The sequence below is a fragment of the Rhinolophus hipposideros genome, assembly GCF_964194185.1.
Source record: "Rhinolophus hipposideros genome assembly, chromosome: 19".
NCBI lineage: Eukaryota > Metazoa > Chordata > Mammalia > Chiroptera > Rhinolophidae > Rhinolophus > Rhinolophus hipposideros.
In genome coordinates, this window is record NC_138065.1 from 8,773,396 (window position 1) to 8,789,981 (window position 16,586).

The 16,586-nt window shown below is 49.3% G+C and overlaps 2 protein-coding genes across 4 annotated transcripts in view; both read left to right on the forward strand.

The window, feature by feature from the left end:
- IGSF3 (immunoglobulin superfamily member 3) overlaps nt 1–7,976 on the forward strand; it is an 89,516-nt gene extending 81,540 nt beyond the window's left edge. For both annotated transcript variants that reach the window (XM_081026274.1, XM_081026275.1), the window contains 2 exons: nt 1,828–2,313; nt 4,543–7,976. In XM_081026274.1, coding sequence (XP_080882400.1) covers nt 1,828–2,313; nt 4,543–4,793 — 737 coding nt within the window. In that variant the 3' untranslated portion in view covers nt 4,794–7,976. The remainder of the gene's footprint in view (nt 1–1,827; nt 2,314–4,542) is intronic.
- A 3,662-nt stretch (nt 7,977–11,638) lies between these two features.
- The window catches only part of CD58 (CD58 molecule), a 44,800-nt gene continuing 39,852 nt past the window's right edge, over nt 11,639–16,586 (forward strand). The window contains exon 1 of one of the 2 annotated variants that reach the window (XM_081026455.1): nt 11,639–11,897. In XM_081026455.1, coding sequence (XP_080882581.1) covers nt 11,831–11,897 — 67 coding nt within the window. In that variant the 5' untranslated portion in view covers nt 11,639–11,830. The remainder of the gene's footprint in view (nt 11,898–16,586) is intronic. The other variant, XM_081026454.1, reaches the window with a different exon arrangement.

Here is a 16,586-nt window from a genome sequence, read left to right on the forward strand (position 1 = left end):
TCGAAAACCTTGTAGCGAGTTACTAATGCACACAAGGAGTCTCAAGGGGCCAGGAAAAGTTGTAAGCAGTTGGACAGGAAGAAAGCAAAGGGAGAATAGATGGGGCACAGGCACTTCTGGGGAACTAAATGACCTCTGGTGTCTGACTTGCCTGCTTCAATGGGTCCATTGCATGACATTACCCGGGGCCACCTCCTTTGACACATTTGCTGCTCTCGGGTCACTTTAGGGACACTGTGCTCGCCTCTGGAGGAAAAACCACCGTAGATAGCCCCTCGCTCTGCAGCATTTCTCTCTATGGCTTTGGGGTTACACGTCAGCCGTGCTCTCAGGAAGGATAAGCCTGTGAGCGAGGGAGTTTGAGTGGCCTGGGGACTGATTTCATATTCTCCATTCTGCTGCTCTCTGCCCCTTAGCACTTTCTCTCCCCCGTGAGGGCTGGGGGACACATCGTGCCCTCCACCTGCAGCCAGCTCCTAAGCCCCCGTGTGCCAGCGGTGCACACCGAGATTCCAGAGGGGCTTGGCAGAGCTCCACAAAAGCGGCGGGGACCCCAGCTCTGGGCTCACCTATGAGCAACATTAATCCCAGGCATTGGAAAGCCCAGGACAGCACTGGGAAACGCGTTGGCCTTCATCCAAGTAGAATCTGACTTGGTATCTCTGTTTCTGTCGACGTTACGTTGGTGTCTTTCATGAGCGTTTCATACACAGAGCCAAAGGAATGCCTTTTAGGAGCTAGGGAGTGGAGGGTTTGTGTAGAACCTACCCCAGTGAGCCATTAAAGAAAACCAAAATGAACAGATTACTAGGGCCTGTCTGGTGGTGTCCTGAGGTGTGACTCACCTGCTCGGGCCTCTGTCTGAGGCTAGTCTGTGTCTGCTCCCTCAGTGGGTGGGAAGGGAGTGTCCATGCTCAGGGCGAGGCCTCTTTTAGGTCTGGTGTCTGTTGTTTTAGCTTCAGTCCTTGGAGAATATTTACCTCTTGTATTCATTGTGAGGTAGGCAGCCATCTAGGTGGACACAGTTTAAATGCAAAAGCTGCTGAAAGGGTGACTTCATGTCTCAAAGCTGCTGTAACAAATTAGCACCCGTTTGGTAGCTTAACACCACAGAAATTTTACTCTCTCACGGTTCTGGAGGTTGGATGTCTGAAATCAAGGTGTCCTCAGGGCCACGTCCCCCCTCCCCCACCCACGCTTCTAGGGAAGACGCTTCTCTGTCCCTTCCAGCTTTGCGTGGCTCCAGGTGTTCCCTGGCTTATGGCTGCACCGCTCCAGTCTCTGCCTCTGTCTTCACGTGTCCTGCTCTGTGTGTCTGCATGCCCTCTTCTCATAAGGACGCCGGTCATTGGATTTAGGGCACCTCTTAGTCGTATCTACACAGACCCTGTTTCCAGTTAAGGTCACACTCTGAGGTTCCAGGTAGATGTGAATTTTTTTTGGGGGGTAGAGGACACTATTCAACCACCACCGGGGGTTACAGGAAAAACAAGTGTCCCTCCCTCCCCAGATTCCCATAAGCAGCCATGTTACCAGTTCCTGGTGGATTCTTCCATGCAAATACAAGCAGCTATGCGTGTCAGAATAAAGCATGTTTTCCCTCTGCGTACAGCCATATGTAGGGTGCACTGTTCTGTACGTTAATTAGTTTTCTTCCGTGTCCTTCCACATGTCTGCACGGAGCAGCACCTCATGTCTCCCAGCAGGGCATGTGGTACCCTACTGTGTGGGTATTGTGGTAACGTGTTCAGTGATGGACATTGAGGTTGTTTGGAGCAAAGACATTAAAACAGCCTCTTCTCCTTCCTTTGTCCCTTGTCCCCCCAGATGCCACCCTGCAGGTGGACACGGTGGTCCCCAATGCCACAGTGTCCGAGAAGGCCGCCTTCCAGCTGGACTGTAGCATTGTGTCTCGCTCGAGCCAGGATTCCCGCTTTGCGGTGGCCTGGTATTCACTGAGGACTAAAGCTGGAGGGAAAAGAGGCAGCCCCGGCCTGGAAGAACAGGAGGCCGAGGAGGAGATGGATGAGGAAGAGGTGGAAGAAAGGGGAGAGGACCCTACCGAGCGGACGGCCCTGCTGAGCGTGGGCCCGGACGCTGTGTTTGGCCCAGAAGGCAGCCCCTGGGAGGGTCGGCTTCGCTTCCAGAGGCTCTCCCCACTGCTGTACCGGCTCACGGTGCTGCAGGCAAATCCCCGGGACACCGGCAACTACTCGTGCCGCGTGGAAGAGTGGCTGCCCAGCCCTCAGAAGGAGTGGTACCGGCTGACGGAGGAGGAGTCGGCCCCCATCGGCATCCATGTTCTGGACACAAGTGAGTCTCCCCAATTTACAGGGGAAGGATGTCTCAGTCGATCCCAACTGTGTCTGGAGGATAAAATCACAGCTTGATTATGTATCAATAAGCAGTGTTCTTACCTGTCACGGGCATGTAGAAGCTGGCATACCCGTGCATATAATTGACCCTGGATTGCTCATGTGAAAAAATAGGGATAGGAATTAAAGTGATCACATACCACCTAATTTTTTTTTTTTTAATTTTTACTGGGGAATATTTGGGAACGGTGTTTTTCTAGGACCCATCAGCTCCATGTCAAATCTTTGTTTTCAATCTACTTGTGGAGGGTGCAGCTCACTGGCCCATGTGGGCATCGAACCGGCAACCTTGGTGTTAACCACTGAGCAAACCGGCCGCCCCATACCGTGTAACCTTTATAATCAACTCATGCCACACCAGAGTTTCTGTTAGTAAGAGTTCCTTATACAAGTATATTGTTAGATGTTACTTTGTTACACTTTAGAACAGCGAACCTAGTCTCTCTTTCTCTAATTAGCAAGTGTTTCAGACTCATAAGAGAAAGGGGAAAAAAAATGAAGCCTGAGTACCTCGCTGTCATGCTTTCTTTTTCTCAAGTTCCTAGGTCATTTTATTTTGGAGGGAGACCTGGAGGTCCAGGTAGATTCTCAGGGTTAGTTCGAAAGAACAGCCTAGAAGGGCAATGACGTTACAGTGCACCTGGGAAGAGCTTAGCTGCGGCCCTGCTTGCCATTAGCTGTTGCTGCAGAAAGGTCTAGAACTCAGGGTTTTCATCGTACTGAGGGACTCCATGAGCAGAGACTGGAGGAGATTTTTCGTTCAAATACGGCACTCTTGGGCCGCCAGTTAGCTCAGCTGGTTAGAGCTTGGTGCTCTTAACAACCAGGTTGCCGGTTCGATCCCCACTTGGGCCACTGTGAGCTGCGTTCTCCACAACTAGATTGAAACAACTACTTGACTTGGAGCTGATGAGTCCTGGAAAAACACACTTAAAATAAGAAAAAGTTAAAAGAAAACCATACCAAAAAAACCCCACGGCACTCTTGATTGGCTGTCTCTCCAAATGTGGAATATATCAGACTGCAGAAGGTGTTTGTTAGAATAGAACACAGCCTATCATGCAGAAATTAAAAAAGAAAAATTCCTCGAAATTTTATCTTCTTTTCAGCCAAAACATTTTACCAGATAAATTGGATTTTGAGTTTTGTCAAAGCTTTTTCTTTTCTTGGATTACCTCCTGTTTGTTAGATAGAATCATACGAAATTGAGGTTTTGTGGGTCAACGGTGGTTGACAATCCACAATTTCATGTACTTTGGAAATTTAATAAGTGGAAGTGGATGTTAAATTTTCTAATAATACCAATGAGCAATAGCTATGCAGTAGACAGAAGAAAAAAAAAAAACCTAAATCATATTCAGAGCCTATAACACTTTCCTTAAAAACCCACTGTCCAAAAAAGTATAAGGGAAGGTGTTCGGACCACATTTTATCTTCCCTCCATGGACGTCCATGTTTATTAAGCTGCTTAGAACAAAGAGATATTCAGCAACCTTGTTGTACACAGAAAATGTCGGCTCCCAGCGGCTGGGCTGCTGCCGGGGTCTCCTAAGTCACAGAGCTGTCCTCAACTGGGTCGGGGCACAGGGTTCATCTCCTCCCCAGGCAAGAGTAACCAACACTGCATTCTGTGCAGCCGCAGACACACTGTGGACATTTGTAAATGGTCCATAATGACATCTTAATTGACACCGTTGGTCCAGTAAGCATCATTTCTAGTAAAACTGCTCTCAGAAGCCGGCGGGGAGAGAACGGGTTATATTCCCAGAGAAGGACGTTTGGAATAGACCTAAGTGGAGAGGGACGTGTACAAAATAACCGGGTAGGAGGTTCGGGCTGAGCTGGAGTTAGCTTCCTCACCATCCTAGATGCAGTTCAGTTCACAGTCGATAAACTACATTTTATGGTGTGGCTTTCCGAGCCGTAATGCTGGCTCACCGTGGGAAATGGAAGCATTGCTTTGTTTGAACTTGCAGCTGTGAATTGGAAGAAGTGAGCTCACCATTGTGAGCAGGAGAACACAAGGGTCGTCTCCCCGCCATTAGTTAATGAAAGACAGGGTGGGTGCAGGAGTCCCATGGGTGCTCCCCTGAGGTGGGCGGGGCCCTCAGGAACCTGACCAGGTTCTCAGCCCTCATGGCCTTGTCTCCCTCGTGGCCCTTTTCAGGTTCCACCCTGCAGTCCGTCATCTGCTCCAACGACGCGCTTTTCTATTTCGTCTTCTTCTACCCGTTCCCCATCTTCGGCATTCTTATCATCACCATCCTGCTGGTGCGTTTCAAGAGCCGGAATTCCAGCAAAAACTCCGATGGGAAGAATGGGGTGCCCCTGCTGTGGATCAAAGAACCACACCTCAACTACTCCCCCACGTGCTTGGAGCCCCCCGTGCTTAGCATCCACCCAGGAGCCATAGACTGAGGGGGCCCCAGGGGGGATGTCAGCCGCGGAGGAGCTGAGGTACCTGACCGCCCCTCGCTCTGTGATCGGACAGCAGACAACCCAGCAGACAAGCTCGCACAGAAAACTGTCAGACTGGAGAACTGTTCCCAGTCCCCGATCAGGCGCAGAGACGGACTGCTTCGAGGCGGCAGTCTGGCTTGGGTCGCTGTTTTCCAGCAGATGTCGTCACCCTGCGGAATTAGGTTTCTTGTTTTTGGTTTTTGGTAACGTAGTGAGTGAGTAGCTCCAGGTGCCACGTCGAACTCACTGATTTATATAGTATTCTCAGCTAGGTAGATGAGGGGTTCTCGTTCTTTGTAATGGACTCTTCTTAAATCCCTTTGGTGTATCCTTTGCGGATTCCATAATGTCATGGCTGCATTTCTCTTACGTCCAACTGATGGCAAAAGGACCGATGGACTTTAGAGTGCAGAGGAATCTCTTCCAAGACCTTTTTTAAAACCAACAAAAACAAAAACACTTGAAAACACCACCCAATGGATCAAAATGCACCCATTTTTTGTACTTTCTTAACAAGACTTGAAAATTTTGTCTCCTGTGGGCCCAAATAGTATCTTATCTTTTTCCTCAGCTGGGGTTGTTGGAACTACTTTGTAGTCAAGATGAAAGCAGTGACTTTCGCTTCAAAGAACTGTGTATGTACAAGAGAAATCCCGCGTAACCCCATTAGGAGTAGACCGTGCCCCGCCAGCCTATCCGTCAGGGAGGCAAAAATAGGCTTCCTCCCAACCTTGCCAAAAACATAAGAAAACTTTGTTGGAGAACACGTCAGAAGCTCCACGACAACGCGTGCTTTGCAAGCTAAAGTGGGCAGAGGACTGCTTGTAGCAGCTACTGACTTTCAGATTGATAAAACCAGTGATTAGTGAAGGAAGGAAGGAAAGCGAGCTGTTGTCCTTATCTGTTCTGCAAGGGCAGCCCCTAACTGGTAACTGAGCAGGCGGGCTTCTATTTTAAGGTGCTTTGCCAAACTCTTAAGGGAGAGTGGCCAGTGAGCCTGGGAAAGGGACAGCGTTGAACTGAACACGTGGGACCCAAGCAGCCACCATATACACCCACCGAGGGCACTGGGGCTGGCTGGCAGCGAAGTTCCTTGAAGAGTGCGCCGGTCAGCAGCGGGAGGGGTTCTCTAGAGCCTGATGTTGGAGAGCGGGCAGGAATCACTGCCTCCCTAGGTTTTCCTTCTTCCTTTCAATTAGATTTTCCTCAAAGATATTGATGTTTTCCCTCCTCCCCACGTCTCTCTGCCTGCTTCTCACTGCGTAAGACCATCCAAGGGGAGTTCCCAACGCAGCCCTTGGTAATCCTTTCTGAACCCAGTCTCTGCAGAAAGTGCCACATGCCTTTGTCTGTGGGTTTTTTTGTACCTTTCCCTTTCTTAGATCTCGTTTGTGGTTTTCGGTGACCTGATGGCTCATTGTTACGGAGGCTTTTGTTTAAATGGCCCTTGAAGGGCCATAAAATAACAATGTCACCCTGTTATTTTACACTATTGGGCAAGAAGCTTGGTTCCCCTGGAGCGGAATCTTCGGTTGCAAGTATTTCCTTTGGCTCACTCCACACAGATGTTTTTATGCCGTCGCGTTCCTGTAGTTTGCTGGCCAAGAGTGCCACCTCCCTTCCTCTGTGAACTTGAATCTTGAATCCCAAGGGAGTTCCCAGTTTGGAAAAAGCCACCAGGGATTTTGGCACTAAGTCTAACCAGAGAAGTTACTGTGAAACCCTGTTCTGAGACTGAACAGACTCCAGGAGAGGCTGTGGAATTCCCCGGGCCATGTGGGCACCGATCCTTATCAGGGTCTTGGGGGCCCAGGTGCTGTTGGGCGCTCAGCAGACGCCTTGTTGTATGAGAGCTGAGGGGAAGCAAGGTGACTGCTCAGCCATCTTCCTACAAGCTCACGGACCTGCCGCCTTTTCCTCCCAGGTGCACCACTACTCTCCTAGGAGGCAGTGTAGGTACCACCACCTTAAACCGATGCACGAATGCTTTAGAGGTGCAGAATCGGCTCAGTGCCGAGGAAGGAAGGCAATCTTCTGCCTCGTTTCTCTATTTCAGGGCTGTGAGCTTTCAGTGGGAAATTGGTGACCCCTGAATGAACTGAGTCAGTGCGGGAAGATGGCTTACTGTTCCTCTGTCGGAATGAAAAGATGCCAGAGGGCTGTCTGGGACTGGGCTGTGTACCTGAGATTTGAGTTTGCATTGGTTCTCAGCTGTAGAAAAGTGGGCGCTGCACATTATTAAACAGCAGTGAAGCAGCGGTGGGAAATTTGAAAGGAAAAAAAAAAAAACCCGAAGCCAGTATTTTAATCATTGTGTTTTGTTTTTTTTTCCTGTGTATTTTCTATTGGGCTGGGGGATACCGTCAAAGGGTGAGTTTTTCTAGCTTTCTATGAAAATCCCCAGGACCTTGTTTCTTTGGCCATTTCTATGGAAATGTGGTGTCAGATGAGTGGTAATGGTGCCCTCCAGTGGCTGGGAGACCTCGTTGCACATAGCGGACTGGAGCCTTCAGTCCTCCCACCAGGAGAGACAGACCTTCTTTATCAATGACGGTGTTGCATTCATGACACCTACAGTGGGCGAGGCCCATCCCAGGATATGGATAGGACCGCACCCTCTCTCACCAGGGTGTTTCTGTAGCAGGTTTTCATATTCTTGTCAAACAGTGGTTTCTCTGCGTTACTTGTTGAAGAAAAAACAAAAGAGGTGGGATAAGAAAACTACCCGTGCATGGTGTAGAGAGCTGTTGATTTTTGCGCTTGTTCTTCTTCTTTTTTTTTTTTTAAAGGAAAACGATTTGTAAGATGTTGCACTAAAATGTTTTATATACACTTCAGACACCTGTAGTAAATTATGTTGAAAATACGGCTGTTCATATTTCCTGGAGTCCACCGTCCTTTCTCCTCACGTAATCAGCAGCCACTGTCCTCCATCAACCTGTATCCTGAAGGTCTAGAGTGAGTCCTGCCCCTGACGTTGACCTGCTAGGCTCAAGGTTCATGGATTGCAGCCTTATCGTCATGCCCCACCCCCCGCCTAAGTGGTGGTACCTTTGTACAAACGATAACAAAACACTCCTTTCTCAAGACACCCTGCTGTCATCTGCTGGCATGTATCACAATAAAGACACACGTGTATCCGGACAGGCAGGAGTATACTGTCCCTTCAGTTGTGCAACACACAGTGCACCTGGAGGCCTGCTAGGCAGGTGCAGAATGTGGAGCTTATAACCTCTTCTTTTTGCGGGGGGGAAAGACGGGTGGGCAGCATGGGGTGAGAGCAGACGGACGGAGACGGAGATCGGGAACATGGGCCAGCCTTCTGCTTGGCCGTCGAGGGCCTCTGCAGCCAGAGCCCACCATCTTCCTCAAACTAGACCGCGAAATATTCAGCCAGTGTTTTCCAGGAATGGAGGAAGGAGCAGGAGCTGGGCATTCCTGTTTGGTGAGGACGCACAGCTCACCAGTCTCTGTTCCCTGCACAGCTCGGATGCTGGGGTGTTTGGGAGGAGTTCACCACGTCTACAAGGTGAGAATGACAGACAGATTAAAGCCGTAGTGCTGACACACGGTTAGTCAGAACCCATCTGTAATTCTTCAAAATTCACTGAAGACCATGCAAAAGGAACTGGATAGAGGGTCATGAGCAGAGGGAGGTTCCTTTTCTTTTACTTCCTTTTAAAATGCAAGCCTTTCAAAGGCTTAAATGTGTGGTTCTCTCTGTTTTACAGTCTCATGTGCTGCACCCTTATCAACTTCTCACAGCTGCTGGCTTGGCCGGTGTTGAAATGTGCCTGTTTTCCCATGGGGCACGCACAGTGGTCGGTTCCATGTTAAGTCTCATGGGATATTTTTGCCTCCTTTTTCCCAAATGCTCTCTTTCTGCCAGGGACCATGTGAGAAAGGAAAACAGAGTTACGAAATGAGAATACCCCTTGACGCTCTCGGAGCACATCCGCCCAGTGTTTATATAAATGAAGTGAATGCACACTTCTGCAAGAGGCAGGAACGAGTCTCATTTCTGCAGGACCAGGAGCAGTGTTGTCCTTTTTAAATTTGAGGATGTGTATATAGAAGCTTCCTGGGGGTTGTTCCAAGACTGGAAAGAAGTAGAGCCAGAGTATCAGGAGGGACATACTAGCAGGAGCAGCAACCCCGTGCCACAAGAGCCGGCTAAAGGAGCCCTCCTTGCTTACCTCCTAATCCATCAGTATCTACAGTGACAAGCAGGTGAAACTAGACCTCTCAACACTGGCCACGGGATGAAACAGACATTCAGCCCTCCTTTTGGTGGCAAGTCTGCAATATATGAAATAGAGCCTTTTTGGACCCCCGCCTGAGGCACTGCAGGTCCAGCCTTCATGAGTCACTTTTGATTCATGAAGTCTGCTGGACCAGGCATGTAAGTGCTTCTAAAAGTGCTTGGTGGGAGCACAGCCTCTCTCTTAATGTAAGAGCTGTCCTTCCTGTTGGTCAGAGGAGTGTCCAACAACCTCATGAATGAACGACCTAATGAATCATTCCTCACCAGATGCTCGGAGACCATGACCTGGGGGTTACTTCCCAGCCCCACGTGACTGGGTAGTCCTTTCCTCAGCCCTGCCGTAGAGGGTGTTGGCTGCTCCTGCTGGCCAGGCCAAACAGCAGCCTGAGTGCCCAACCCAAAGGGCACTGCTCCTGTATGGAAGGGTAAGAGTGGCACTTGGGACTTAGCTTTCGTTGGACTCCCAGTTCTACCCCATACTGTGTGTCCTTGGGTAAGTCACTTACCTTCTCTGATCCTCAGTTTTCTCTGCTGTAAAAATAGGGACAGCAATAAGATTAATCCAGGGAATACACAACACAGGACCTGGCTCATAGTAAGTGCTCAACAGATGTTTGCTGTTATGTGGCTTCCTCACTCAAAAACTTTCAGGGGCTCCCCAGTGTCTCGAGGTGTGACCCCATTCTACCTTTCCAAGTTGGCCAAAGTTCTTAGCAGCGCAGGGCAGAGGAGACACTTGATTTTCTCACATTTTGTGCTCCACGCTGCACCTGCCTCATGTTCTCAGTAGCTACAAACAGGTAGGGAATGTCTTCAAGTGGCAGGTTTCATGATACAGTCCATTGGTCCCAGAAATTTCACTGCTGGGGAGACCGTTTAAGATTTTATGGCTAATTTTAAAGAAACAACCCACCAATTCTTACAGTGTAGTCCAGGTGGCTTGAGTGGTTTTGGGGTCCCCACCTGAGGACGATGGTGATGACAGCAATCATCAAACACATTTCCACTCAGTTTCATCCTTGGCAATATGTTGGTGTTTATTAGGATAGCAGGGGTCCTGTTCCTGGCAAGAGGAACTCTACAGCTGTGCAGGGGCAATTCCCATGCTTCTCCCTGAAAGAAAGGGGGCAACTAGGGAGTCTGATGTACCGGGCTGGTTCTGCGAGTCATCTGGTCTGGAATCAGGTGGATTTGAAGGGAAGGGAAACCAATCAAAGCTAGTCCATAGGATGGAAAGTTCCAAGTGCCCGGTGCAGCTAGGGGTGATTTGGCAGGCTCAACAGTGAGGGCATGAACAGACCTGACTCCTCCTCCTGAGGGAAAGTCCATAGTTGAGAGGAAGAGGAAAACAAAGAGGGAAATCGAGAAGGGACAAACCACAGTCTGGAAATTCCAGCTCTGGTGAAGGCAGCGTTGGGAGTGGAGGTCAGGCTAAAGAAAGCAAAGGTGGCATGTACTTAAATGAGGAAAGACTGGTATTTGAGGGGCTGCACCCGTAACCCCACACATTCTAGGAGTCGTCTAAAATTCCCCGTTTCCTTTTGTTTTAATATTTGAGGAAAGAGTGGCTTACAGAGGCTGTCTTGTCCCAAGTCCCCATTGCTGAGTAACTGGCAGAAAAACAAGCTTCACGCTGCTGCTGCTGCTAGAAAGCACTGAAGGAATAAAGTGCTTCGGAGCCTCTGTTTTTGGGCAGAGTTCTGTCATGTCAGGGGCTAGGCGAGTGGGGCGCAGCTTTGCGAGAGTGACACCCCCAGCTACGGAGTTGCCTCAACCACTCTCCAAAAATGCCAGCGAGAAGAGCTGGAGGTGCGGAAGGCACGAGGATAAACCTATGTGGGGACCGAGTCCTAGAGAGCAGTTTCTAGGCTCTCCACCTCATGTGGAAAGGTGCTGGCTCGGGTAGTAGATGGCCGTCAGCTATAACCTGTTAACCACTGGTCACTAATATAACTGCTGTGGCTAAGTTAGCAAGGGCAGATTGCAGCTAGCACGGTTGTTGGTTGGCAGAGAAGCACGGATTGCAGTTAGCAAGGGGTTGGTTGGCAGAGAAGCACGGATTGCAGTTAGCAAGGGGTTGGTTGGCAGAGAAGCAGATTGCAGCTAGCAAGTGCGGTTAGTAAACAAGTGGGCAGATTGCGGATCCTGTGGATGCTGCTTCTTACATCTGCAACCAGGCGCCAGCGAGAATATAGTGGTATGAACCCCCTATCCATGGCTCCGTGGGTGGTCCCTTTTGGCCTCGCCATAGCCTGTGTTCTTATGTCTGAAGTGGGACCAGAGACCCCCAGCATGACAATCTGCTTTTAAAAACGCGAGCCACCTTTAAGGGAAAGTTCCCCAGCGTATACAGGGTGTTGGCGATGGGGGCGTGGCGGTGGGCGTGGCGGTGGGCGTGGCGGTGGGCGTGGCGATGGGGACAACGGGAGGGACCCACTGGGGAGACTGGAGGGCATTCCAAATATAGAGGAAAGAGGCGCGGGGAGCCCTGTCCGGCCAATAGGCTCTCGGAAAGTGCAGGACATGCGCGATTGCACCAGCTCCGGGAGCGCTCACAGGGGTGGTGACACTGCTCGGGGCCTCCCACGCGGGAAAAGGAAGTGGGTGGAGACTGCGCTGCTTGCAAGCACTTACCACAGGACTTGGGCTGGGCGGGGCCAGGGCGGCACCTTCCGGGGTACAGTGGCGGCGGCTGGCACGGCCACACACCCCGCTGGCGCCTGGGCGAGCTATGGGCCTGGACAGCGCGGCGCGATGGGCCCCGGTGGTCCTCGGCCTGGTCTGCTGGCTCCCGGTCGGTGAGTGGCGGCTTCCCCCGGAGCCCCCGCAGGGACTGGGCAGCGCCGGGGTGTCCGTGGCCCCACGGGTCCGGAGCCGGGGGGACAGGGAGGGCTGGGGGGGGACGAGGCGACTGGAAGTTGGGTTCAGGATGGGACGGGGACGCGACGCGGAGAAAGGCGGCCCGCGGGACCTGGTCAGGGAGAGCTGTCATTGCATCAGCAAGTCCCCGTGGGTGCGCACGGTGGGCGCCCGAATCGCGTTCGATAAGAGGGGCGGGACTGCGCCCCGTTCACCCCCACGCACTGCTTCCCGTCTCTGGTGACCCCCGCCGCCCCACCCAGTGTTCCCCCGAAAGGGTGGGTCTTCTTTTCTCACACTCCAGTGGCTGTTGAGTTACTGGCGAGGTGCCTTCCCCAGAACTTGAGCTGCGTGCCTATGGCTGCTTGCCCAACCTGTGGACTTTTCCAGAACCGGGTCTGGGTAGCGGGTCCGACTGCGGTGAGGCCGTACCCGCCAGCCAGCGTGATGGGAAAGCTGAGACAAGCTCCAAGGACCTGTGTTATAAGGCTCAGAAGTAAATGTCAAGAGAGGTTAAGCATAAAGTGTCCTGGGTGTGCAGAGGGGAGAAATCAAGTACCTTGTGTGAAGCAAAGATTTCACGGAAGGGAGGGTCTTTGAACCTGGCCTCAGGACAGGGGGTGTGTGGACGTGCCATGATGGGGGACCAGATTCCAAGAGAAGAAGGGCGAGCGGAGTGTACAGGGCGAGCTTGGGCAGTGCAGACTAGGTGTGCCCACGGGACCTTGAGGCCGCCTGGGGGAGCCCTGATTGTCCCCTTTGGGACTTTGGATGATCTTCTGCAGGCAAAGGAGAACTCTTTCTGGGCCTGACAGGATCAGAACCATGCACTTAGGAAGAAGAATCTGTCAGCACCAAAAAGGAAGGATTGCAGTCCAGAGGAATTGGAGGCAGGAAGGCCAGGGCAGAGACCATTACAGGGCCCAGAGGGCTTGTGGGTTTCATAGGTTGGTGGCTATGGGAAAGAGGGAGAGACATACACAGCGCATGACTGGATGGGGTGACTGTCCTCTTCCTGATGAGCTGGTCTCTCCTTGGCCCCAGAATGCACCTTTGGTCACTGCTGCCTGAACCTGTGGTCTGTCTTCCACTGAAAACCCAATTGACCCATCAGGTCCCACCTCCTCCACAAGATTCTCTGAACAGTTTCCTCAGGGTGGTCTCTGCCCCCTACTTCATGTATTCATTCAGCGAGTATGAATACCACCTGCTCTGAATAGGCCTTGCACTAAGGACAAGGCTGATGTATGGTACACCCTGCAAAAGGTGAGCCCTCGGGGGCGGAGCCCGCCTCGCTAGGGAAGCTGCCCACCTGTGATTGACAGCATCAGCTCTAGAGTCAGATGCTTGGCCTCAGACCGGGGCCCCACCCCTCACCTGAGTTATAACTTGTAGAAATGAGCTAACTTCTGGGTGCCTCAGGATCGTTGCCTTTGAAGACAGAGAGCACCAGTCACACGAGACAAAGGATGATAACAGTATCGACTTCCTAGAATGATTGTGAACATGAGTGATTCAACAAATACTGAGTATGGGGTATGTGTCAGGCACTGTACAAGGGCCTGGAGACGCAGCGAGGAACAGAGTCCTCCCTGCCTTTGTGAAACTTACATTAGAGTGTGTGTGTGGGGAGCCAGTAAGTAAATAAACGAAATATGTACTCATAGATACTTACTAATTAGTAAACATTTACTAATACGGAGATTGGTAACAGAAGAAGGGGAAATGGAAGTGGTTCATATTCCTTTTTTTTGTGGTTCATATTTCTTTGTAAGTTTTTAAAACTTTGGAACATTTGAAATCTTTGGAGTAGCTGCAAAAGTAGTACAGTGAACATTTACGAGTGAGTACACACTTTTCTCCTTGAGTTATTAACATTTTGTCACATTTGGATTACTTCTCTCTCTTTATAAATACACACATACACTGAAAAGATTTTTTTTTTTATGCTGAACCGTTTGGGAGTTGCCTTATCTCCCAATATTTCAACATGTCTTCTAAGGACACCTGGTCTTCAGTAAGTCACAGAACCATTACCACCGAAACAGTGTGACTCATTTTTCCTCATAGAGCCCAGAAGCCAGTGTGGATTACATACTGAATTTGGGAATCCTGACTCTTTAATCTCCTTTTACCTAAAACTGTTAGCAAGGTTTTTTTTTTGTCCTTTATGACATCACCATTTATGAAAAATCTGGACCAGTAGTTTTATAAAATGCCCCTTGATTTGGATTGTCTGTTTTCCTTGTAATTAGATTCTGGTTAAAACTTTCTTGGGCAGGAATTTCTCGTGGGTGTGTTGTCTCCTCAGTGCATCTCGTCAGGGGCAGATGCAGTCCATTTGTCCCGTTATTACAGATGTTACCTTTGATTATTTGGTTAAAAGGGAGGTTTACCAGATTTCTCCATTGTAGAGATCCCTTTCCCCTTTGTAAATAGCATGCGATTTATTGATACTTTGACATTGTGTGACTGTTCTCTCCCCCCACGATCTTTCACTGATGTTTTAGCGCCCAGTGGCCATACTTCCTCACTAAATATGTACAGAATACTGGATTTTAAAGTTTCTTGGATTAATCTTTTTTTCTTCTGTGCGGTTGTGTATCAATTTATATACTCGTAGTTGCATTAATTTATTTGTGTTTCTATTCAATTTTAGGGTTCCCCCCCCGGCTTTAATTTTAAAACATGTAATATATTAACATGATTCAAATCAAAACTATATAAAAAGATACACTCAGAGAAATCTTATTGCCTCCTCTCCCTTCCCCCCATCAATATATAATTTGTTTCTGTTTTCTCTTTCTTGTTTCTATTTGCAGATATAAACAGATACATATGTTTATTTCTAACTCCCTTTGTTAAACAGCAGGTAACAGACACTGTGTATTCTTTTGTACCTTGTTTTTGCCAATTAACCATATGTCTGGAAAATCATTCGATACCACTTCACAGAGATCATCCTCAGTCCTTTTGTACAGCTGCATAGTACTCCGTGGCGTGGAGGTAATGACATTTCATTCAGCCACTCTTTGATGGTTAGCATTTTATATAGTGTGGTCAGGGGAGGGTCTCTTTAAAAGGGTGACAGTTGAGTGTAGACTTGAAGTGAGGGAGCAGGCCAGGTGGCTGGTGGGGGAGTATTATTCTAGGCAGAGGAGACCTCAAAAGCCTTGCGATAGGCTTCTAGCATTTTAGGAACTTCAAGGAGATTATTTTACTGGAAAGTAGTAGGAAAGGAAGTTGTTAAGGTAGTCAGGGCTGGACACTAGAGACTTGGGGTCCTTTGAAGGCCGATTTTGTATTCCCCGTGAAATGGGAAGTTTTGGAGGGTTTTGAACAGGAGTGAAAATATGATGAGTGTTTAAACGCATTATTCTGGCAGCTGGGTGGAGAATAGTTTGGGATGCGATCGGCGGGGGGCGGGGAGCAGAGGAGAAGCAGGGAGACCAGTTAGGAAGCTGCAGGAACAATGCAGGTGAGAAATGACCTGGATGGAAGTGGGGGAGAAATGGGAGAAACTGGGGTATGGAGCCAGCAGGATTAGGTGCTCGGCTGCATTGGGGTAACGTGGATAGGACCGAAGTAGTGCTGGGCAGGTAGCAAGCACCAAACCAGCCACCGTTGCGTTAGTGTGCCCTGTTCCGTCTGCTGCTGTTAACCTTTTATGGCTCTTGCCAACTGTCTCCCGACTAGATTTGAGTTCCTTGGATTCAGGAACTCAGTCGTACACCACTTCTTTAAAAATTCCCTTTGTTGATTTGTTTTCTTTTTTTGTTGTTGTTAACAATACAGATTGTTAAGTCTGGACATTGGATGAGGCACTACTTTGTCAAGCATGTCTCCATTTTAAGTTATTAAGTTACCTTAGACGATTATGGAGATGTGCTCACAATCAAGTTTGACTAATCCACGTCCAAATAATGGGACGCATTCCAGTCGGAAAACTAGACCCCGTGTGACCGTGGGGTGTGAATAGCAATAACTGCCGTGAGTTTAGCACAAGCTCTGTGCCAGACCCTGTCCTTAGCCTTTTCGGGGTTTGTTTGCATTTCATTGTCACACCTTTTTATATTACCTTGTCGAGAGAACAGAGCTTAGGTTGGTTAAGGACCTTAGCCAGGTTCACACAGCAGGTAAGTAGCAGACTGTCAGCTCCCAGGCCTACCTGCATTCTTAACCCGAGATTAGATAAGTAATGGAGGATTGGGAGACCCCTAGGTGACCTCTTCTATAGGACACATGTATGTGTCCAGTGTAATTTTTCTGAGGTGTGTGAAATTGTACAGGGCAGCACAATTACCAGTTCCATAATTGTGCTGTACTCAATAGCATCATCTAGGATCGGGAGGTAGGAAAACCTTCCTTGGGCCATAGAATTCAGAATGGGGGCTTATGTCCATATTTATTTATTAACGTTTTGCCACAGTTATACTCTACACACCTGCACTTGACTCCTGAATACTTTTCCATCTTCCCAATAGCATAACATTTATGAAAATTAACAGTAATCTCGTATCATCTAACTGCTACCCTGATTCATTAGTTTTCCCACTTGTCCCAAGAATGTCTTGGGACCAGGATCTTGTCAAGTTTCACATGGTACATTTGTTGCTGTTTGGGTTTAG